The sequence below is a fragment of the Sarcophilus harrisii genome, chromosome 2 (genome assembly GCF_902635505.1).
Source record: "Sarcophilus harrisii chromosome 2, mSarHar1.11, whole genome shotgun sequence".
Classification (NCBI taxonomy): Eukaryota; Metazoa; Chordata; class Mammalia; order Dasyuromorphia; family Dasyuridae; genus Sarcophilus; species Sarcophilus harrisii.
Window position 1 is genome coordinate 128,425,498 of NC_045427.1, and position 25,373 is coordinate 128,450,870.

Genomic DNA, 25,373 nt, shown 5'->3' on the forward strand with positions numbered 1-25,373 from the left:
ACGGCTTCAACTCCAAGGGAGACTGGAGGTAGAGCTCAGTCTGGTGGAAATGTAGTTGAAATATTCCCAAACTGCTGGGCTAGAGTGTCGATTTAAACTCTGGTGAGTCAGCTGCAAGGACCTAGTATCAGTTTCAGCCGGGTGAGTCAGCTGCAGAGGATTGTGTGTGTCAGATGGGGAGGTCTTGTTATCATCCAGAGAGCCCACTCACTAATCAGCTCCAAGATCAGCCGATATCCCCACTCCTGGCTAACCCTGTGGCCAACTTCCATTCTGTGTGTCTGTCCCCCACTTTCCACCCCCAAGACCCACCTGCTCTGTATTAATTGGTATATGATTGGGCCAGAGCACATAATCTGGTATCGATTTTCTCTTTGGACGCCACTGCCTTGTTTGCTCACATCTGCCTTGTGTTTAATTGGTGCTCTGCTTTGGCAACAGAGAGATCTTATCTGCCTGTTTGGTTTCTTTTCCTGGGCCACACAGGCATGTACACACCCATGAGATTATTCACCACGGGTTCTTCCATTCACCCCACACGCCCTTCCTGCTCTTCCCCAGGATGGAAAATGCCTCTGGAGTTCTCTTCTAACACTATCCTCCCTTCTCTCCTTGCCCTTGTGGAGGACCTCTTCTACGTATGAGTTCTTTCAATCTGTCACTGTGCGTTGCTAATGATCATACTCTGTGTGAGCCACTCTGTCAAATATTGGTATTCAAAGTATACCCAGAAAAAGAAAATGGTATTCCTTCTCTCAATGATCTTACAGTCTAATGCACATAGAAGAGACATAAAGAGCCTCAGACAGTAGTTGTGTGATCCTGGACAAAAAACTTCACCCAGTTTGCCTCAGTTTCCTTATCTATATAAAATGAACTGGAAAAGGAAATGGCAAACTATTTTGTTTTGTTTTGTTTTGTTTTTTGCCAACAAAACTCCAAATGCCATCACAAAAAGTTGAACACAACTCAACAACAAACAACAGAATTGTTGAAAAGTATTAGAAAAGGCTTTCTGCAGAAGCAAGCATTTAAACTAAGTCTGGAGACAGAGCTGAAGAGGGAGAGCATTCCAAGCAGGCAGGTTGGTCACTGAAAATGCAAAACAATTGAAATTGGTGCAAAGTTTGTCAGGAATAGCAAACAGGCTCCCATGGTTGGACTATTGAGTACATGGAAAGAAGTAATGTGTAGGAAGCCTGGCAATAATGGAAGGGAATAAGTTATAAATAGTTTTAAATGCTAAATATAGAGGAGTTCATAGTTGATTCTAGAGGTAACAGGGTACTCAGGGGAACTTACACAAATAATGTGTTCATGTTTAACCTATGATAGGCCATGCAGGGGATCATATGATCAAAAAATCAACAATTTCTTTTTTTTTTTTTCTTTTTGGAGGCAATAGTGTTAAAGTTACTTGTCCAGGGTCACAGTAGTAAGTATCTGAGATCAGTTTTGAATGCAGTTCCTTCTGACTCCAAGCCAGTACTTTATCCACTGTGCCCTTTGACAAACATTTCTCAAGTGCCCACTGTCTGCTACATTTTATGTTATGTATAGCATCACAGATTTAGAACTAGAAGGCAGCTAGGCCAATCCTCTCATTTTATACATGAGGAAGCTGAGTTCACGAAAGCTGAAAGGAGAAGTGAGATTTGAATCCAGCTATTTTTACTATAAGTCTAAGGCTCTTTTTATTAAGCTGCATTATTTTTGTCCATGAGTTTATACTTGAAAGAGAAAGGGGTTCTCTTACAAATGTTCTTTCCTTAAATGTGGAAATGTATTCCTTTTAAAAATAAATACTTTATTTATAGCATTTAATTTTTTTGTATGTTCTGAATTCTTTTTTTTTCCCATTAAGTCCTTCCTCTGCCCATTGAGAGGACAAGCAATATGGTATTGATTATACTTGTGAAATCATGTAAAACACATTTCCATATTAGACATGTTGCAAAAATGCAAGAAAAAAAATAAAATAAATTATACTCCAATTTGCCCTCAGTGTTTATCAGTTCTCTCTACAAAGATGGATGGTATCATAAATCCTCTGGAGTTGTGGAGAAATACTCTTTTAACAAATTAAAAAATTAAATTAGAGAATAAAACAATCATTTTCATAACATAGTATACTTATAAAAAAAATGATTGTACATGAAACTACAAATCTTATGTACAACATGCTATTCCTTTTAAATATATAGTTATAATATTTTCTTTTTCCTTCCTGCTCCCCCTTTCCCATTCTAATATATATATATATATATACATATATATATATATGTATATATATATATATATATTTTAAAATAGGCTAGTACTAATTCGATTTTTATCTTTTCTTTACTGTGAGACAAGGGAGGTGTGTCTTACACACACACACACACACACACACACACACTGTGCTGCCACCCTCTCTCCCTGATTTTCCCACTCAGTCTCTTTGATGGAGCACTTTTGCAATCCCTTCTTTCTGCTCCTGAGCTGGGGATAACCAGCTCATACAATTTGAGTCCCCTCCCCACTGACTAGAGGTTGACTCTGTTGACTTATCCCTTCATATATAGTGTTTGGCCAACCAGGCTACCATATACAATACAGTAAAAGGAGGGTGTGAGATACAGAAGTAAACAGTAGTCTTCTATTGACATTGCATTAATTCTCTGCCCAGACAGGTGAATATGCATTCACTCACTTTTCCAAGATAAATTATATTTGTTTACTTGCTAATGTGTTCCAAAGAGGGACCAAATGAGGGACTTTTGAACTAATGGCTTTTGGGTTGGCCACAAAGGAGGGGACAAGAAAAATGCTATAAGAAGGGGGCAGAAATGGAGCCCCAAAACATGTTCCCAGTCACTTTTAAAGCTATTGTTTCTATTCAATTGTCTAGTGCTTTTTTCTCATGAAAAACATGGAAGCAGAAGAAATTCTTGCTTACTTTGAAAGCTTCTTGAATTCAAAGACTGTTTTGTTTAGTCTCTATCCCTTTGGCATTGGATATAGTACCTCATTCTCAGTAGGGTCCTGGTAAATACATATTGAATTTAAAAGTGTGTGTGAACAATTTTCTTTCTCCTAGTGGTCAGCATTGATTGTGAGATCTTGGCTGACTTGACAGAATCCATTCCCAAAGGCTAATTCCCTTTCTGCCTTTCTCTAGCTCCCTTGTGGAAATGGACCAGAAATCCTCCCCACTTTCCATTCCCCAGCTTGTTCTGTCCCCAATGACTTGGTACCTAACATACTTTTAGGATTGTTATCATAAGCTGGATCAGAGTTTTTGAGGTTGTGATTGTTGCTATGATTACTTATTATTAATTTGGTCAGAGTCAGGTATGGGCTATTTAAGGTCAAAGGCTGCAAGGTCCAGGATGTGACTGTAGCCAGAGGAGACTATTATGGGGTACAAAAGTACTGGATGAATGATATGGTCATATGTTCACTAAATTATCAAGGTCTATAAATAACACTAAGAAGTTAACCATGAAGTTGTTCACTTGTTTCAATCATGTCTGACTTTCTGTGAACTCCATTTGGGGTTTTCTTGGAACAGGTACTGGAGAAGTTGCCATTTCCTTCTGCCTTATTTTACAGATGAGGAAATGGAGGCAAACAGGATTAAGTGACTTGTCTAGGATCACACAGCTACTAAGTGTCTGAGTCCATATTTGAATTCAGGAAGATGAGTCTTTCTGACTCCAGGCCTGGCACTCTATCCACTGTGTCTCCTATTCATCAAAAGTTACCCATAATTAACCACTAGGAAGTGATCACAGCATCTTCTGCCTGAGGCTTTCCTAGGTCCAGAATCATAATTCCTGGGGATAGAAGAATGACCAGGCTTTAGGGCAAAGACATTGTGGTCCAGGCCTTGAAGAAACTCCTGTGATATAGGAGTTTGAGGAGCTCACACCAGGGATTTTGGCTTTGACCTTCATTGTGCCAAGGTTGGCTATTATGTGAGCTACTCATGGTCAGGTATAGTCATAACAGGGGAGGAGAAGCCTGGCAATAGTTCATCCCAAAGTATTGTAGCATAGCCAACGACCCCTGCCGCTTCTTCCTCAGCCCCTACCTGACTTCCAATAAAAAGTGAAGGTTGGGAAGAGGGAGCAGGCAGGAGCAATAGAAGGAAATGGGACATGGTCATCCCCCTAGGTCCTAGGATTCAGGGAGGATAATGGGCAGAAGCAGTGAGGGAAGGGGAAACAACTGCAGGAAGAGATGTGGGCCCTGTCAGGACTGGTGGCCCAGGACAGAGCCATGGCAGTCATAATGTAGGAGTGTTGGCTGTCCCTGTGACTTCAGCCAAAGCCCCACCTTCCCTACTCTAGTTAAAGCTCATTGTTGAGAGTTTTGTGCTAACAGTGTTTGGATCAAAACTGTAATAGTGAACTTTCATGGATTTCTAAGACTAGGGAAGAGAAGTCATTTACCCTACTCACATTGCATCATACAGAACCACCTAGCCCTAAACAAAGACATCCATAATTTTAGTTAATCGGTGTTATCTTAATTTAGCATAGGGTGGGAAGAAAACAGTAGGGGAAGGAATACTGGTAAATTCCAACCGAGATCTGGGAACATTCATTCCATTTGCTTTCATAAAATTTATTGAAATTGGGGGACCACTAAGGTCCAAAGGTTATTTTTCCCCCTAAAGCCATTCCAGAAAAAAAAGTCCCAGCATACAGAGCTTCATGCAACCAAGAGTTAGCAAGTCTCATGATTTAACATCATCAGTGTATGGTAAATGCTGTATACAATCCACAAAGCAAATGAATACATTTTTTTTTTTCTATAAGATGGGCCTGGGCTCCTTTCTGCCTGTGATGTTTTCTAGCTACCTATCTAGTAGTGGAGTGAATTGAGGAAAACCCTAGATTTGGAATCAGAACACCTGAATTGAAATGGAAGGTTTTGCCTATTAGCTGTGTGACTCTGGGTAGATCATTTTACTTTGTTGGGACTAACAATGTGATCTAAGCAAATCATTTAATCTCTCCAGGCAGGCCTCAGTTTCTCCATCTGTAAAATAAGGTGGATTGGATTTGATGACCTTTAAGATTGCTTCTATAGTTTAAATCTGTCACCTATGACTTGTTTTTTCCTCTAACAATGAAAGAGGTGTGACTAGCTCTGACATCCTTGAGGCATGTAGTAAAATGACAGGATTATCCCAGTCAAAGGAGAATGCCGCTCAACTGGAGGTAAAATACTTCTAGCCCTTTTGGAGAGCTTAACCTTGTCTAGGGAAAAGAAAAAGAAAATTCCCAGCCACTAATAACACATTTTTATCAGCCCTTCCTTCCCAGACCTAGCACTGACAGAGGAATAATGCATCTGACAGTGCCTAAAGAATGTAGCCAGCTTTCACTTAGTCCATTAGGTCATTCATTTGATGGCAGGCTGACAACCTTTGCTTCTGAGACTCCTCCTCTCTCCTGCTCCCTGTCTTGCTCATTAGTATCTCTTTCTGTCAGAGGAAGTAAAATCCTTAATGGACAATTCTGTTCTTTGTCAGAATCACTAGAGAGGGATCGGATTAGGTCAGGGAGGGGGAAACAATAGGATCAAAAATTAGTTTTGGTGGGAGTTTTTCTTTTTTTCTTTAAAAAATGGTGGGTTTTATTTACCTTTTAGTCTAGCCTTTTATCAGTGGGAAAATGATATTGCAACAACAGGAATAAAACTTAGTCCAATACTCACCTCACATTGCTTTCACTGCAAGCCTATGAATTAAGGAAGAGATGACATCCCTATTTTCCAGATGAAAAGACTGAAGCTCAGAGAGATTAGTGACTTGCACAGGGCATACAACAAGTTAGCGATGGAGCCAGACCTGCCACTCTTAGGCTCCTACTTCAGAGATTCTTTCCCTGAGATCAATTAATCAGTCAACATTTATTAAGCACTTGCTATGTGTTAAGCACTGTGCTAAGCACTGGCAATGCAAAAAGAGATGAAACTTTCTGTCCTTAAGGACCTTATAAGACTGAGGGAGACAGTAGGTAAACAAAAATGTATAAAGCTGACTATATACAGAATATATAGGAAATAATTAATAGATGAAAGGCACTAGAATTAAGAGGGTTGGGAAAAGCTTCCCAAAGAAAGTTGGATTTTGGTTGGGACTTAAAGGAAACTAGAGAGGTCACTAGTCAGAATGAAGAGAGAAAAACATTTTAGCAAGGGATGGAGTGCAGCCAGAGAGATCAAAGAGATGGAGTCTTTTTCATGGAACAGCCAGAAACCAGTATCACTGGATCAAAGGGTATGTGTAAGGGAGCATTGTGTAAGAAGACTAGAAAAGTAGGAGGGGGCAAGGTTATGAAGATCTTTGAATGCCAAAAAGATCATTTGGCTTTTAATAAGGAAGGCAATAAGGAGCCACTGGAGCTTGTTGACTAGGGTGTTACATGATTGGAGCCATATTTAGGAAATTCATTTTAACGGTTGAATGAAGGAGGGATCAGAGTAGAGAGACATGAGGCAACCTCATTGCAACAATCCATCTGTGAGGCAATGAGTGCCTGGACTAGAATGGTGACAGTTTCAGAGGAGAGAAGGAGCCTAGAAGAGACATTGTAAAAATAAAATCAACAGGCCTCGGCAGCAGATTGGAGACAGGGATTGGTGAGAGATGGTGAAGAGATCAGCATGACCTAGGAAGCTTGAGGGAATGGGAGGATGATGTTGCCCTCTAGGCAACAAGGACAGGAGGGAAAGATTTAGAGGAAAAAGACAATTCAGTTTTGGACTTGTTGAGTTAAAGATTTCTATTGGACATCCCATTTGAGAGATCTGAGAGGTGAGATTGAAGATTAGCAGAGAGTTTGGAACAGGATAGATAAATTTGAGAATCATCAGCAGAGAGTTGGTGCTTAAATCCATGGGAGTTGATGAGATCACCAGTAGAGGAAGAAGAGAAGAGGACCCAGGCTAGAACTGTGAAGAACAGCTCTCATTAGAGGGCATGAGAATCATTTGAAGAAGACAAAGAAAGAAGAAGACAGATAGCTAGAAGAAGCAGGAGGGAGTGATGTCCTGAAAACCTAGAAAGAAAAAAAAATATCAAGTTCTGAGTCAAGAGTCTATTCTGAGGGAAGAACATTGCACATAGTAACAGCAATATTGTGCAATGACCAACCATGAGGGACTTAGTTCTTCTCAGCAATACAGTGGTCCAAGACAATTCCAAAACATCCATAATAGAAAATGCTATTTAATTCCAGAGAATGAATTGATAGTGTCTGAATGAAGATTGAAATATATTGCTGACTCTCACTCACAATCAACACCCTATAATCCACCCAGACTTTACTACATCTGTATCCACATCCCACCTTTGTGTATGCCATCTGCACCTTTGTTCCTGCTCTTAAAGTTGCTGTAGAGTCTCATTAATTCCAACTTTTAGTAATAGAAATAAGATTCTTATTGACTAAAAATAGCTTTTTTTTTCAACACAAAGACATCATATCTTTAATACATAGAAGCAGATAAGATGGTGTCAGTGGATAGAGGACTGGATCTATAGTCAGAAAGATTATGGTTCCAAAACTGCCACAGACATTTATTAGCTGTGTGACCCTGGGCAAATCATTTAACCTTTGCCAAAATTCTTCATTTGCAAATGGAGATAACAATGGTATCTATTTCTAAGGATCTAAAGATCAAATGAAACTATGCTTCTTTGTAAAGAACTTTCAAATCTTAAGACACAATATAAAATGCCAGCTATTATGTATATATGTATATATATGTGTGTGTGTATATACATATATATATATATATATATATGTATACACACATATATTCTTGCTTAATTGGAGCCTTCTTGGGGGAGAAAGAGAGGGAAAAGAATGAAGTAAAAAGTTCACAGCAGAGAACAAAAGAACACCTACAAGGAAGCAAGGAAAAGATGGCCAGTTTTCACATAATCCTGAAATGGAAATTTATTGCTTTGTGTTTTGAATCCTCTCATGTTCTGCTGTGCCTATGGCAATTTTTTTCTTTTAATATTTAGTATTTATGTTTACAATAAATAAAGAAAAAAGAGAAAGAATGCAAATACTTGCATAAAATATAAAATGCTAGATATTATTAATATTAATAACAAGCAAGAAAACTTGATATAGTAGACAGAGGAGAACCATCCTTATATCTCTGTCTCTGACACAAACTTGCCATGTAATCCTAGGCAAGTCACTTAAGTCCCCAGGTAATTCTCTAAGACAGTAAATTGAAGAATAGTCTCTGGTTTGTATCAACAGAGCGAGTTTTGTTTGTTTGCTTTTGTTTTTTTTCCTAGTAGCTCTCTAACCATTGAAAAAACAATGATTTTAAAAAATAAATTCTGATCCCATGTAGTTCTATTGGCATGGTGGTATAATAGAAAAGATCCTGAACTGGGGAAAGGAAACCTTGGGGCTGGTGTGAGCACTGACACTTACTAGTATCCACTTTACCTCTCTTTGGCCCAGTTTCCTCATCGGTAAAATAGGGATCATAAATCATCCCTACTCTGCCAGCCTCACAGGGTTGTTAAGGACTTAAGGAGATATTATAGAAAAGTGACATAGTCCAGTAGAAAGCTGTAAGACATGGAGCCAGGAGGATCTGTGTTCAAATTCAAATTCTGATAATTATTTTCTATGTAATACTAAGTGAATTGCTTGACCACATTGTACCTCAGTTTCCTCTTCTGAAAAATGGAAGTAATCATAGTAGCATAGCTCAGTGTTACTAGGAGGATCAAATGAGATCGTAGGCACTACGTATATTTCAGTTATCATTAGTTTTTTTAAATTTTTAATTGTTTAAAGTTTTATCAATGTTTTTTTTTATTTTGTTTTTTTATTACATTTGTGTACTACTCTTGCTTCATGCTTTGTGACAAGATCAAACAGCTGAATAAAGGTAGTACACATTGTAACCTCCTTTGGAAATGAATATGTAACATTCTGCATTTGTTACATCCTTCTTTTTATTTAAAAAAAAATTAACAGAAATTGATTTTCTTTCCATCCCTATTTTATTGGGGGAAAAAAAGAAAAGAAAAACATCTTTGAATAAATACGCATACTGATAAATGTGGAAATATGCTTAGAAGAACTGCACATGTTTAACCTATAATGGATTACTTGCTAAATAGGAGAGGGGGAAAGGAAGGAGAAAAAATTGGAACCCAAGGTTTTGCAAGGGTGAATGTTGAAAACTATCTTTGCATATATTTTGAAAATAAAAAGCTGTTATTAAAATAATAATAATATAATAATAAATATGCATAGTCAAATCAAATATTCTCGATTGCTATATGTAAAAACAAATGTCTCATTCTGTATCCTGAATCCACCATTTCTCTGTGTGGTTATAATTATAGAATAATAATAATACATAGCACTGTAATGTTAACTATCTATTGTGACAATGTGGGGAACTTCCTCCACCATGGCAGATTTTGGCCTCTCCAGGTAGCTACCTGAATCACTGGGGGATTTAGTGACCTGCTCTTGGCTTATAGTTAGAAAATGTCAGAGACAGTGTCTAAGTCTAGGTCTTCCTGGTCTACAAATCCAGTGTTCTCTCCACTAGGCCACATTGCCTTCCATCTTACTGTATGTGAAATCACATTATAAATTGCACTCTATGGGAATGCAAAGCATTATTGTTTTCATAGCTTAGTTTTGAATGGATCAATAAAAAACTGTCTTTAAGTAACATACAAATTATGGAGGGGATGTGGGAAAACTAGGACACTAATACATTGTTGGGGGAATTGTGAACTGATCCAACTATTCTGGAGCAGTTTGGAACTATGCCCAAAGGGCTGTAAAATTGTGCATACCTTTTGACCCAGCAGTGTTTCTACTGGGCTTATATCCCAAAGAGATCTTTTTTTAAAATAACTTTTTATTAACAGTACATATGCATGCGTAATTTTTTACAACATTATCCCTTGCACTCACTTCTGTTCCAACTTTTCCCTTTCCTCCCTCCATGCCCTCCCCTAGATGACAGGCAGTTTTATACATGTTATGTATGTTATCCTAGATACAATATATGTGTGCAGAACTGAACAGTTCGCTTATTGTACAGGAAGAATTGGATTCAGAAGGTAAAAAATAACCTGGGAAGGGAAGAAAAACAAAAATGCAAACAGTTCACACTCATTTTCCAGTGTTCCTTCTCTGGGTGTAGCTGATTCTGTCCATCACTGATCAATTGGAACTGAATTAGATCTTTTCTTTGTCGAAGAAATCCACTTCCATCAGAATCCATCCTCATACGATATCGTTGTTGAGGTATATAATGATCTCCTGGTTCTGTTCATTTTACTCAGCATCAGTTCATGTAAGTCTCTCCAACTTCTCTGAAATCATCCTGCTGGTCACTTCTTACAGAACAATAATATTCTATAATATTCATATACAACAATTTACCCAACCATTCTCCAATTGATGGGCATCCATTCATTTTCCAGTTTCTGGCCACTACAAAGAGGGCTGCCACAAACATTTTGGCACATACAGGTCCCTTTCCCTTCTTTAATATCCCTTTGGGATATAAGCCCAGTAGTAACACTGCTGGATCAAAGGGCATACACAATTTGATAACTTTTTGGGCATAATTCCAGATTGCTCTCCAGAATGGTTGGATTCATTCACAACTCCAACATCAGTGTCCCAGTTTTCCCACATCCCCTCCAACATTCATCATTATTTTTTCCTGTCACCTTAGCCAATCTGACTGGTGTGTAGTGGTATCTCAGAGTTGTCTTAATTAGCATTTCTCTGATCAATAGTGATTTGGAACACTCTTTTATATGAGTGGAAATAGTTTCATCATCTAAAAATTGTATGTTCATATCCTTTGATCATTTATCAATTGGAGAATGGCTTGATTTCTTATAAATTAGAGTCAATTCTCTATATATTTTAGAAATGAGGCCTTTATTAGAACCTTTAGCTGTAAAACTGTTTTCCCAGTTTGTTGCTTCCCTTCTAATCTTGTTTGCATTAGTTTTGTTTGTACAAAGGCTTTTTAATTTAATGTAACCAAAATTTTCTATTTTGTGATCAATAATGATCTCTAGTTTGTCTTTGGTCACAAATTCCTTCCTCCTCCACAAGTCTGAGAGGTAAACTATCCTATATTCCTCTAATTTATTTATAATCTCATTCTTTATCCCTAAATCACAGAACCATTTTGATCTTATCTTGGTGTATGATATTAAGCGTGGGTCCATGGCTAATTTCTGCCACACTAATTTCCAGTTATCGCAGAAGTTTTTGTCAAATAATGAAATCTTATTCCAAAAGTTGGGATCTTCGGGTTTGTCAACCACTAGATTGCAATAGTTATTGACTATTTTATCCTGTGAACCTAAACTATTCCACTGAACAACTAATCTATTTCTTAGCCAATACCAAATGGTTTTGGTAACCACTGCTTTATAATATAGTTTTAGATCAGGTACAACTAGGCCACCTTCATTTGATTTTTTTTTCATTAATTCCCTTGAAATTCTTGACCTCCAAAGAGATCTTAAAGGAGGGAAAGAGACCCACATGTGTAAAAATGTTTGTGGCAGCCCTTTTGTAGTGTGAGAAACTGGAAACTGAGTGGATGCCCATCAATTGGAGAATGGCTGAATACGTTATGGTATATGAATGTTATGGAATATTATTGTTCTGTAAGAAATGATCAGCAGATACCCAGAAAAAGAACTCTGGGAGATGACTAAAAACCATTACATTGAATTCCCAATCCCTATATTTATGCACACCTGCATTTTTGATTTCCTTCACAAGCTAATTGTACAATAATTCAGAGTCTGATTCTTTTTGTACAGCAAAATAATGTTTTGTTCATGTATACTTATTATGTATCTAAGTTATATTTTAATATATTTAACATCTACTGGTCATCCTGCCATTTAGGGGAGGGGGTGGGGGGGGTAAGAGGTGAAAAATTGGAACAAGAGGTTTGGCAATTGTTAATGCTGTAAAGTTACCCATGTATATATCCTGTAAATAAAAGGCTATTAAATTAAAAAAAAAAAAAAATGATCAGCAGGATGATTTCAGAAAGGCCTGGAGAGACTCACATGAACTGATGCTGAGTGAAATGGGCAGGACCAAGAGATCATTATACACTTTAACAACAATACTGTATGATGATCAGTTCTTCTGGACGTGGCTTTTTTCAACAATGAGATGATTGAGGCCAGTTCCAATCATCTTGTGATGAAGAGAGACATTTATACCCAGAGAGAGGACTGTGGGAACTAAGTGTGGATCACAGCATAGCATTTTCACTCTTTTTGTTGTTTGCTTACATTTTGTTTTCTTTATCATTTTTTTCCTTTTTGATCTGATTTTTCTTGTGCAGCAAGGTAGTTGTATAAAAACATACATTGGATTTAACATATTTTTTACCATGTTAATATATATTGGATTACTTGTCATCAAGGGAAGGAGATAAGGAGAAGGGGGGAAAATTTGGAACACAAGGTTTTACAAGGGTCAATATTGAAAAATTATCCATGCATATGTTTTGAAATAAAAAGCTTTATTAAAAAAAGTAACCTCCCAATTAGATTTTTTTTTCATTCTTTGGATTGCTCTATTCTTCCTCCAATTTTATTGCCCATTAGGCAAGTACCACTAGCTCTACTGGGTAATACTCTGCTGTAACAAAATTTCAATTTTATCTTTGTATCTATTGTCCTGCCTAAAGACCTTGTGCACTGTAAGCCCTTAGCAAATGCTTGTTGAATTGAACTGAATTCCTGTCTCTTTGGGGGCCCAAAGTCCCATTGTTGGTGCTTTATTTCCAAGGTGAGTCAGTGACCCTGGCCTCATTCCCAAGATCTCCTTCAGCTTCCTGTAGCTCCCTTTATGAAGATTGTGAAACTTGAGTCTGGTAAATTAGCCAGAAGCACATGTACCCAGTAGTCCTTCATTTATCTAGCATTCCACAAGTGTGACTTTATCATGGGACGTGCCAAAACGTTTAAATTTTAAACATTTGAAAATTGGAAACATTTTTCATAGAATCATGGAAAGTCAGAATTAGAAGGAATATCTCACCTGAAAAGGAATGTTCTCTAAAACATTCCAGACAGGGGTGTGTGTGTGTGTGTATTTTGGTGATGCAATTGGGGTTAAGTCACACAGCTAGTAAGTGTTAAGTGTCAGAGGTCATATTTGAACTCAGGTCCTCCTGACTCCAGGGCTAGCATACAGAAGAAGGACTGGACTGATTTACTTGGTCCTAATTCGGACTAGTGAGTAGAAGAGACAGAGGACAGATTTTTGTCTTGATAAAAGGAGAGACGTTGCTTTACAATTATAGCTTGTCCAAAAGCAAAAAGCTCTGCCACCCCCTGAGAATGACTTCCCCATCCCTATAGGTCTCTAAATAGATAGCTACTTTTTAAACTTAAAGTTTTTAATTTTCAAAATATATACATGGGGCAGTTAGATGGTGCAGTGGATAGAGTACCAGCCCTCAAGTCAGGAGGACCTGAATTCAAATCTGGCCTCAGACACTTTACTAGTTGTGTGACCCTAGGCAAGTCACAACCCCAATTGTCACGGCCAAATATATATATATGGATGATTTTCAACATTCACCCTTACAAAATCTTGTGTTCTAAATTTTTCTTCTTTCCCCCTTCCCCCTTCCCTAAGCAGCAAGTAATCCAATACATGTAAACATGTGCAGATCTTCTATACATATCTCCAGAAATATCATGCTGCACAAGACAAATCAGTAGATGATCACTTTTGAGTTGTAAAAAGTTACATGCTCAGGGTTAGATTGGACTGGTTCTTCCTAACTCTGATATTCCAACAAAAACAACAATAATAAATCATATATATATGGCACATTAAAATTTACAAATAATTTTCTCACAGTTCCATTTAGTTGATGCTATAAGTAATAAACTCTCATTTCAAATTCTTTAATTCAAATCAGCTTAAACCAATAAGCATTTATTAAGGGTTCAGGGAGAACTAGCACATCTGGCGCAAGGGCTTGCCAAGCCCTTTCAGGGCTGCTCATCTGCCTTTGACCATCCACCTCTCATCTGTGGCTCCAAGAAACTATAGCATGTTTAGTGGCCACTACACATCACCTTGGGATATCACTGAGGCTAAGGATTCTATGAAGTTGAGGGAGGAAAGGAAGGAGTCCATTTCAGATACAGAAATCTGAATCTGAAGTGAGAATACAATGGATAAGAGAACAAGGCAGTTTAATTGGAATGGAAAGTATAATGATGAGGAGGGATGTGAAAACAGATTGTAAAGGTAAGTAGGAGCTAGGGGGAAACTAGATGACCCAGTGGATAGAGGTCAGGACTGGAGTTAAGAAGACTCATCTTCCTGAATTCAAATCTAGCCTCAGACAATTTTTAGCTGTGTGATCCTGTGTGCCTGAGTTTTCTTATCTGTAAAATGAACAGGAGAAAGAAATGGCAAACCACTCCAATATCTCTTCCAAGAAAACCCTAACTCACCCATGAAAATCTAGACATCACTGAAGTGACTGAGAAATGAGGAGCTGAGGTATAAAAATGGGAGGCTGGGGCTTTTATATTTTATCCTAGAAGTCCTAGGAAGCCATCAAAAATTTTTGAATGGGAGGTGAGGATGGGCAGGGACTTGATCTGAGAATATCAGTTTGAGACTGCCAGGATCCATGATTTTGGGAGCATTTGCATTTTTTCAACTGATGCAGGTTGAGACCCTTGTGTATCGGGGTGGATAATCACTTTTGGATTATGCTATGACAGTAACATGTCTCCCTTTGTTCTGGTGATTATGAATCTCACTGAACTTAGCTATGCTGCTCCTTTGATGACTTTTAGTTGTTGCTGGTCAAGCACTGGGAAGCTTCCCAGCTTGGCAGGACCTACTCAATTTGGGCTGCCATGACATAGTCATTAAGGAAAGAGTAGAATTTTAGTAAAAATGGGTAATGCTATTCCCATCTTATAGATGAGAAAACTGAGGCTTAGAGAAGGGAACTGAATGGCCCGTTATCATCCAGTAAATAGCAGAACCAATATTTGAATCCAAGTCTCTCTGATTCCAAGTTTATTGCCTTTTCTATTGCCTCTTTTACTTGATCCCCCTGACTCTAAATTCCTTACCAGGAATTTGAAAGGTACTTGTTTGAATTTTTAGGACTATGGCTAAATCAGACCTTTAATCACTATTAATTTTGTTATAGTTTGAAGTTATAGTTTGTTATAGTTTGAAGAAACTATAAATTTTCTGCTTGTGTATTTCTCCCATTTCAAGGTCTCCCAAATTCAGCCTGTTCAAACCATGTCTCCTTAATCCCAATTTTCCCTTAGATTTCTCTCTTTGTCTCTTGAGGGCAGTAATATCCTTCTTATCACCCAAGCTTGGAGTTCTTCTTCATCACACCCTCTCCTCATAATCCAATTATTTGCCACATCTTGTCAATTCTCTTTCTACAATATATTTTATCTGCCCTTTTATCTCCACTTGCTCTTGTTATCATACTTAATGTTCTCATCATCTCTTGGCTGGACAGAGGTAGCAGTCTCCTAATTGGACTTGTGGCTTCTCAGTTCTTTCCTCTTCAAAATATCCTCTATGTAGCATTCAAAGTAATCTCCCTAAAGTCTAAGTATGATTATTCTGTTCTCCTTCTCAAGACTCTTAGTGGAAGTTTATTGCCTCTGAAACAAAATAAAATTTCTTAGGTTGGCAATTAAATCTTTCATAATCCAGTTATCATTCTAAATTTACTGCCTATTATTTCCTTCCCACTCTCTCTGTTCCAGCAAAATTGACCTGACTATTGGCCCCTGAATTTGGCATCTAGCCCCCATCTCTTTGAAGTCCCATCTTCATTCAGGTAATATTTCATGTATCATATCCTCAGAAGTCCTTTCCTGCTTCCATTAATTTTCTATTCTCCTTCCATTCTCAAAATATCATAGACATGTATATCTGTTTATAGTTGTATAGTTCAAGGGACTGATTTTTGGTTATTATCTTGGTATTTCCTTTGTCTAGTAGAAATTCTGGCATGAAGTAAGTAAATGCTTAATAAAAATGCTTGCTACAATTATTCCCTCCACAATGATGGGACTAGGGGCACAGTCAGTGCTCCTATGGTCTAAAAAATTCACATAAATTTTTTGGTCCTTCCTTTGTACCAAAGAAGGAGTCTGATTTTTTTTTTCTTTTCTTTTATGAGGTGCTTAGGGCACCCTATTGTAAAATTGAAAAAAAAATATATACAATAGTATACATATATTTTCATGCAGTTCTATGTTTCTAAACTTTTTCTGTGTCACCTGCTGGTCTTTGCATGTTGCCTGTAGCCTTTGCAAAATTTCCTAACAATTACTATTTAATTTCTTATGCAGACCTATGATATATTGAAACTGTGATGGGGAAAGTCACAATGTGGACAGGATAGCTGAAGACTGGATTGGATTGGACATTTTAAAATTCATTTTGCCTTCTGCTTGCATAAAAACGTCTCTTCTTAGATCCTGTGAAATGTCATCCTTCCATTTTTTTCTGCTTCAAGTAAAAAGCATCTAGATGGTATAGAAATTAAGAGTGATGGACCTACAGTCAGGAAGAGCTGAGTTCAAGTACAAATTTAGACAAACTCTTAGTTTCTGGGCAAGTCAAATAAACCTTTGCCTGCCTCAGTTTCCTCCATTTTTGTGATAATTAAAATGACTTAATGTTTATAAATCATTTTGAAAAACTTTCCATATATGTGTATATGTATATATATATATATATATATATATATATATATATACATACATACAATCATATATATAGGTGTGCACGCTATGGATGTATAAAATCATCCATACTTCTGATGGAGAGGGATCTCAATAGTTAGTTCACTTGCTTAGGAAGCAAGTTTGTCTTGAAGCAAAGGAACCTTGACAAGTGAGAAGGAGATGTGCAATAAACAGAGCTAATTTTCTACTGTGGAGAAGAATCCTGTCTTTCACAGAAACACATGAGTCATGGAAAATATGCTGGGACTTATTTTTATTCGATTTTCTTCAGAACCATAGGAGATCAGTAAGTGCAATGTTCCTCTTTTCCAGGGCAGCTTCTTCTGTCATTTCTGACCCAGCTCCATTCTCCTACCACCCCAAGGGGCTTCTGAGGCTGCTGCCTCACGTCTCTATCTCCTTTGCTCTGCTGTGGCACAAAATTCAGTTAAATTAAAAGTAATCCTTTGTTTTCAGTGGTCTGCTGCATCTCAGAGTTGGAGGTACTCGGACCACACAGAGAAAAGCAAGCGTCCTTAATCCATCAGCCCTCTCCTCACAGCTACAGTCCCCATTCCCCATGCCCAGGACAACCTGGAAGAAATCAGGAGAAGCCAATGTGGAGCCTGGTTTCCCTTTCCTATTTTGTTCTGCATTGCCTAGTAAGAAGTACTCAATCAGAGGAGAATTCTGCACTTCCACAGCTTTCTTTCCTGGGTTTTTTGTACACCAGGAAAGTCCAGGTGTGGAGTGAAGAAGTCCCAAAGGGCATAATGCTTGGGATTTCTTCCACTCACTCCTCCTATCCTTGACCCCATACCACCTGCCATGGCCCTCACCCTAAATTCTGCCCCCATCTGCAAAATTGTGAAGTTTGATGACCAAACAGGTCAGAGATATGAGCAGAAAGGGGAGGGAGGAAAGATCCCATAGGACTTCTGCTTGGCGGTATGTATGACCTTTCAATTTAGATTTTCAACCCTATTCACTTTGCAGCTGTGAGTCTTCTCTTTTCCCTTAATGCTTTTAGAAAGTGCCTGGCTTAGCCACCTGGGGTAAAACAGCCCTAATAGCTATATGATGTTGTTGTCTCTCCTCTTCAAGAGGAACTCTGGATGGGAAAGATGAACAAAATATATGCGTAAATGCTCATTCTGTTTTTTCCATGACCACAACCTGTCCATTTTCTGATACATCCCCAACCCTGCTAAGCATCCTTGCTTATAAATCAGAGAGGAAAAAGACCTCACTCTTTTGGGACATGTCCAAAAAATTAAAGTCAAAGAGTTGTGGGAGGTTTCAATGATTCATTTTGTTTTCCTTCTTTTCCCTTTTCTTCTTTCTCCCTCATGCTTTATCCTTCCTTGCCCTTCTTTCCTTCAGGGTCAAAACTCATTTACACTCACCCATTTCCATGAATCTTTACATTCTCCCTTCAACAGAATGGGAGGTGGGAGTGGGGTGAAGAATAAGGAAGGAGAAAATGATGGAATTGCGATTGGGTTTAAGCCAAGAAAAAATTCAGACCCTTCCCGCAGGTCCCTTTCTTCATCAGCTTTCAAAGCTCTGTCTATTATCTGACTTGGCCAAATATCAAGCTTGAATTATAAGGACCATCTCCAGCTGAAACAAGACTAATGTATTTTTAAAAGAATGGATTTTTGGTGGACAGTTTATGGGGGTTCTTTGGGTCCCATGTGTGCATGTATGCATGAATATAAGTGTGTTAATAAGGGTAAGGGGAGGAGGGTTTGGATTTTTTTTTTTTTGGTGGGGAAGGGTCTTATTAGGGTCTCATAAGACAGACTCATGGGGATGATGGGCACTGGGTAGGGGATGTTGAGATAGCGGCCAGGAAACAGCCTCAGACATTATGAGCACCCAGGCTGAGGACAGAGAAGGCCGCCCGGTGCTTGCGCAATAACAGGCGGATCTTCTCATCGTCTGAGTCGGGATCTAAGGGCTTGTTGTATTCATCATCTTCGTTTTCTGAAGCTGTTCGGTCACCGCCTCCGCCTCCGCCTCCGCTTCCCGTGGACCTTGTGGTGGAAGATGACGGCTCCAGGGCACTTTTCTTCCGCCATTTGGTCCTTCGGTTCTGGAACCACACCTACAGTTGGAGATGTATTAAGTGGGGAGGGATGATGGAAGATACACACAGAAGGACAACAGGTCCCCCCCTAAAGCCCCACATTTGGCAGGGTGTGCCCTTCCTGTGGGAAGCATTTCTTATGGTGATCAGACTGGGACCAAGAACTTCTTGATCAGGGATCCCCTCGTGCTCCTATGGCGTACATGGGCATGGGGAATAACAATACCCTCATGTCAACATGGGCAAAAGCTGATGTTAAATTCAGCTTATTGGCCCTCCAGAGGAAGACTTTTCTCTTAAATTCGTAGCTGTTCCTGTCCTTTAGCTTCATACTGAAGAGAGAATCGCAGAAGCTCTGAGCTGGAAGTGACTTTAAAGGTCATCCAGTTCAACTCAGACCAGATCAGAAGTGTCCTCAAAGACACACCTAACAAGTGATCAGACCTCCAGTGAAAGGGAATCTATTCCTTATGGCCACCTATTTTTTTTTTTTTTTTTGATAACTCTACTTGTTATAAAGTTTTCCCTTCCCATAACTTATACCAACTTCTCTATTGCTTCAGCAGCTTCTCCTGATGGAGCAGAAAGATTCAATCCTCATTTGGAACAGCTGTCACATTCCTTCCTCCTTTTGACACACCCAAATTTCTTCTCCAGAACAAACATTTTTAGATGTTTCAGTTTGACATCAGCTTCCTTCTCTTCCTAAGCACTGCTTGAGTTTTTGCTGGAGAAACTGGTCTTTTCCCCCTTTAATTTAGATTCACAAGATGTTGGAATTGTAAGGGAACCTAAAGGTTGTCTAGCCTAAGTTCCAAGGTTCCTCACCTAGTATTGGCATTTATTCCATTTATATACCTATAATTCCATGACTTCTAGATCTTTGGAGGAGCTACTGCTTCACTCATTGTATTTATACTTCCAGAACCTAGGACAGTGCTTGGCACATAAAGATTGACTAAATACTTGTTGACTGATTGCTTGATTAGTGATAAAACAAAAACTAAACTCAGGTCTTCTGCCTGCCATTCACTTTGCCATTTTGTCCCTTCCTATTAGATACCTCTTCTGCCAAGAAAAGGATCATATTCTTCCTGAAACTCTTTTGTTCTTTAAGTCCAATGTTCTGGCTACATTTCAGTCATCGCTCCAAACTTTCTCCTGTGATGATTATAGCATAAAGCTCCTCTGGAGGTGCCTTACCCAGCTCAGCAAATTGGAGCTGGGTAAGCTATGAAGAGCTGGGGGCCAAAGGGCACAGAGACTGCCAGTCCAGCTTGTACCAAGCTTGGTTATTTTAGGTTGGTGATTATGAGAAGCTTAGCACAATGCCTGGCATCTACTAGGTACTTAATAAATGTTATTTGATTAATATAGAAAGGAAGTATTACACTGAGGGGATGTCAAAATGTCAAATGAGTATTTCACATCTTGTAGTACTTTGATACAAGAAGAGTACAATGCATTAAGGATGACTTTACAATTTTTTGCTTCATAAATAGATCTAAGAATACTTCCAACTTTGTTTTTCTGAAAATACTGCATAATCAGACACAGTAAAGGACACAAAGAACAAGGCAGGAACTGAGCTGTATTGGGAAAAGCAGTGGTATCAGATTCAAAAGACTTCAGTTTGAATCCTGGCTCTTTTATTTGGCAGATTCTGGGTTAATTCCTTAAAGATTAAGCTCTTAGACTCAGTCTCCTAATCTGTAGAATGAGTCTAATAATACTTCTATCTAATCTCACAAGATATTGCAGAGATTTGTAAAAACATTTTATAAATTCTCAGGTGCTCTGCAAGTGTCAGTCATGATTACATTATTGGTAGATGGTATTCATGAAAACTAATAATTCACTCATTGATTTGCCTACATACTTTTCAGAGTATCTTTGCAGACTCTCAACCCTCTTTGAGGTCAGCAGTACATATATTAATAGCTTATATTTTATATACCTCTTAGTTGTTTATAAAATGTTTCTCACAATAGAGCCAGGAACATGTGTAATCCAAGTATTATCAATATATTCTCATCAATAAGTTGAGGATTATAATGGCACTGGTCTCACAAAATTGTTCTGGAGATTAAATGAGATACTTATTGATTATTAACCTTTAAGTGTTTAAATGCTAATTAAATACATGTGAGATGTTGTAATTATCTCCATTTTATGGATGAGGGAATTTATTCACCGTGGAATAGATGGGATTAGAATCTCTGTTCTTTGCCTCCTAAGGAAAGCTGCCTTCTAGGGCACCACATGGAGCATCTTGAGATTTCTGGATTCATTTGGGGTTTGACCTGAGCAGGTAAGGAATATGTTAAGTTCAAGAAATGTGGGTGCCTGCAAGATTTATATTAAGTAAAGCAAATAGGTGACCTGCTTTCTGTCTACTTTCTTTTTTCCTTACCTTAATTCTATAGCTAAGATTTTCTTCCTTATCCAGGAGTCTAGAGAGTAAGTGTGAGTTTAGGATTGAAATCCTTAACTTCCTGATCTGCTGTTTTATAACCTTTGTGACTCCGAGCAAGCTGCTGCCATCTGCTAATTTTTATTTTCCTTATTTCTTTTTTTTAAAGGATAGCTTTTTTATTTTCAAAATATATGCAAAGATAGTTTTCAACATTCACCCTTGCAAAACCTATTTTCCTTATTTCTAAAAGAGGAGGAGAAGGATGTCTAAATGATTTCTCAGGTCCCTTCTAGCTCCAAAATCCCATGACCTTATTAGAACTAAAATGCCAGGGCAGGAGACAGCAGGACTGTCTACCATCTAACTTTTCTACCTACAGTAATGTCTCATTATCACCAAGACCTTTGGAGTTCAAACCCTGAGGCACAGCAGGTGGATAACAACTCACCTTCACTTGGGACTCTGTCATCCCCAGGGAGTAAGCCAGGCGTGCTCTCTCTGGCCCTGCCAAGTACTTGGTCTGCTCAAAGGTTTTCTCCAGGGCAAAGATCTGATGTCCTGTGAAAGTGGGCCTGGTATGCTTTTTTTTGTGGATGCTGTCACTCAAGGGGTCTGGGGCTAGCAGGAGGGAGAAAGAAAGCAAATAACCGAGTATGGACTGCAGTCCCAGTAACAATTATTGGTAACAATTATTGACTCAAATCTAAACTATCCTTGAGATGCTAAATCTCCCAAAAGGTTTCTCTCAAGGAAGACATCAATACCCCATAAATAATGCCCTCTCCCAAAGAGGTAATGCAACATAGAGCCCTCCTCTTAAGCCCCACTCTTGACAGAGTGTGCCCTTCCTTGGGGCAACATTTCCTGTCGTATGCAGAGGACCAAGCTAGTACCAAGAATTTCCTGATCAGAGCTCTCTTCATGATAACATGGCAGGCTTGGTTATGGGATGGGGATGGGGACTGACATAATAGCATCATGTCAATATCCTTGGATTCTCATATCCCAAATCCATCAAAAATTGAGATGAGCCCAGAGAAGAAGTGATCAACAATAAAGAGTCGCCTTATCATAAACAGACGAAAGATCCATATCTACAACTTGTTGATTGGGGCCAGTCTGGGAAATCTAAATCAAGAAAAGCTGGAGAGGTTCTATTGAATATTTTCCCCAAGGGGCTTGCTGGGGTTCACTGACCAGGCTGGCCTGACCCTGAATGTTTCTCATAGGGAGAGAGGCTAAAGGCTGAAAACTCTGTAGAATTTATATTGAGCCAAATAAGTACCTAACTTTGTGCCCATTTCACTCTTTGTTTGCTCCAATTCCGCAATGGAGACTCTTTTGATGCCTCCCTTCCAGGATGGTGGAACATTTGGAATTAAAACTGCCCCAGCAATGAGTGGAGGGAGAGAGGCAAGAGAATCCTGCCATAGTTCAAGTGGGGGAATTGAGATTCAGAAAAGACTTTCTCAAAATAGGCAAGCGAGGAAGAAAGTGAAGGGGAGAGAGAGAGACAGAGACAGAGACAGAGAGAGAGAGAGAGAGAAAAGAGAGAGAGGGACAGAGAGACTGGGACAGAGACAGAGACAGACAGAGACAGAAAGACAGGGACAGATAGAGACAGGGGAGAGAGAGAGAGAGAGAAAGAGAGAGAGAGAGACAGAGAGAGAGTGAGTCAGAGACAGAGACAGACAGGGACAGAGAGAATTGAGAAACTGAATGTTGTCTGTTGCTTTGGATTCAGGGGCCCAGACTTGACCTGAACCTAAAGAATAAAGAGGTCTTTCCATGAGTATCTGAGTAAATTTCTGACCTAAGCTGGCTCTAATAGAACTGAAGTAGTTGTGATAGAGGGCAGACAGGAAATGGGAGGAGTCCTGGGATTCCAACTGGCTGATATTTTATCCTCCCTTCCCTTCCTTTCCCTGATCCGGATATAGCGCCATGGGTCACAGACCTACCCTCAGAAAGGCCCTGCCCTCTCTCCCTGTCCTCAACCTCTTCCAGATCTTTTAGCCACAGGCTTTAATGATCCAAACTGTGATCCAAAATGAATCGGAACCCAAAGAAAACCTGCCCTCAGGGCAAAGGTGTGCCCATGACTCTGGGCTCTGGCTCAGCTGCTATTTCAGAGTTGGAGCTACCTCTTCATTCCTATCTTTATTTCAGTAGATGGTAGGAATAAAAAAACATTTCCCCATTTTCATTAAGTCAGAGAGACAGGGAATGCTTAGGAAGTGGAGGCATCATAGTATGGAAACTTAAGTGAGAGGAAGACTCCAGTGGGGGAATCTCTTCTGAGGGGATCGAGTACTGGCCACATGTTGGAGACAAAAATGGCTATCTGGATACAGGATGTAGATGGTGGAGGATGAAGAAAGGCTGACCTGGAATAGAACTGAAGTGATGAGTTCCTCAACTATGGCCCTAGAAGATCTTGCCAAGTGAGGTCCTAAACTCACCAGACACTAGGACTCCAAGAGACAAAGTAATTTAAGTGATATACATGTTGTAGAGGAATTAAGAGAAAAAGACTGGAGAAGAACAGAGCTAAGGGTTCAAGTGTTTCCTTACATAAATTTACTAAATGGCAGCCCACTTGAATATGTCTGTATCCAGAAGTTTCCCTTTTTATTAGGTCTTCCTCCCTCCCCATTCAGGGGCCCAGTCCTATTCCTGGAGAGGCTGGGTGGGGAAAGCAAATCAAGTACTCACTATTATTGCACTGTCGTCCTCTCCAATCCTGCCCAGGGTCTGCCCAGCAATTTCTGCTTCTAGATGGATACTCACTCCCGGACTTGGAAAAATTCCCCACCTGGGGACCGTAGTAGACACCCTGGGAACCGAGTCCACCAAAACCAGCCACATGGGGATAGCCTGAGAGAAGGCTGCTGTTTGGAGTTGCCACTGGCCTGCTGAGGATATCTGTAATCCCATGGGGGGTCCCGGCAGCCAGTTGGGTACCCAGCCCTGGGGGGCTGAGCTTGTAGAAAGAATTCTGCACTGAATACTGGCACATAGGTGCCTTCATCTCAGAGAACTGGGCTAGCGGCGTGTTGTTCAGCAAGAAGGTCCCTTGTAGGTTGGATTCCATGATCTGCTGCTCCCTCTCCCCAAAGCTGGGGAGAGGAGAGGTTGGGGGGGGGGGTTCCCTTGGAGTCCAAACACCCAGCCTCTACAATTCTAGCTTCTGGGCTCCTGGCCGAGATCCCATAGCAGGTCTGTAAGGTATGCGCCAACAGCGTAGCCCACGGCCTCCCCGTCAATCCCCCCCGACCCAACCCAATCTGAGCATCCGGCCCCCACCCTCAGCCCTCACCCACTGCGGCTTGTAGAGGGCGCTGGGCACCCACGTCAGCTGCTTGGAACCGAGTTTGTCCCACCGAGTGGGTGAAAGGTCTATTCAATGTGGCCACTGCCCAGGTCTCTAGCTCCTGGCTGGAGGCTAGACAGTACTCCTGGCTCCCGTAGGCAGCTGCTTCCCACTCCTCAGCTCAAACCATTCTTCTGTCTTTGAGCCAGGGGTCCCTCCATGAGAAGTTTTAACTTCAGAAGAAAAAACATTTCCCTGATAAAGATATGGCCTATTAGAATACAGGGCCAAGACTGGCTGAGCCGGAGGAACTGTGTTGCCATTGGCTGGAGCCCCAGACCGGCCTCATATTGGCTTCTCCTGGACAAATTGCACTTTGAAAGATTGACTGTAAAATCAGCGTGTGCACGGGAGCGCATGTGTGCATGTGTGTGTGTGAGTTCATTAGCTCGGCAGGTCTTGAAGCTCACAGTTCATCTTCAGAGGCAGCCCCTCCCCCCAGCCCCTGGCCACATCCCCAGTGACTCTGAGAAGGTGACACTAAGGGCCTCTTCCAGGACTTGTGGGGCATTCAGGGATCTGAAACAGGAAGAGGTCACCGGGACCAAAACGCTCGAGGGACCTGCTCACCTGAGGCAGAGATACTGGGGCTGAGGGTTCTGCCTGAATTTCCTATATCTCTCTGTTCATTGGCTCTCTCACTTAAGGTCACCCATCCCTGCTAGCCAGACACTTTCCTCAGGCACTA

At 39.9% G+C, this 25,373-nt stretch overlaps 1 protein-coding gene across 1 annotated transcript; it reads right to left on the bottom strand.

The window, feature by feature from the left end:
* Nucleotides 1-17,071: 17,071 nt before the first annotated feature.
* On the bottom strand, nt 17,072-24,577 carry NKX6-3 (NK6 homeobox 3). Its single transcript, XM_003758009.2, has 3 exons — nt 24,028-24,577; nt 21,761-21,930; nt 17,072-18,914 (listed from the first exon to the last, which is right to left on the bottom strand). The coding sequence occupies exons 1-3, from the start codon at nt 24,404-24,406 to the stop codon at nt 18,669-18,671; spliced, it is 795 nt and encodes a 264-aa protein (XP_003758057.1). The 5' UTR covers nt 24,407-24,577; the 3' UTR covers nt 17,072-18,668.
* Nucleotides 24,578-25,373: the final 796 nt, after the last annotated feature.

What these genes read in the sequence shown, in the direction of transcription:
- NKX6-3 (XM_003758009.2), bottom strand. Translation starts at nt 24,406, where the DNA reads ATGGAATCCAACCTACAAGGGACCTTCTTGCTGAACAACACGCCGCTA. An exon ending in AGGACGACAGTGCAATAATA is followed by an intron (nt 21,931 to 24,027) that starts GTGAGTACTTGA and finishes CCCTCCTGCTAG; the next exon opens with CCCCAGACCCCTTGAGTGAC. An exon ending in TGACAGAGTCCCAAGTGAAG is followed by an intron (nt 18,915 to 21,760) that starts GTGAGTTGTTAT and finishes CTCCAACTGTAG; the next exon opens with GTGTGGTTCCAGAACCGAAG.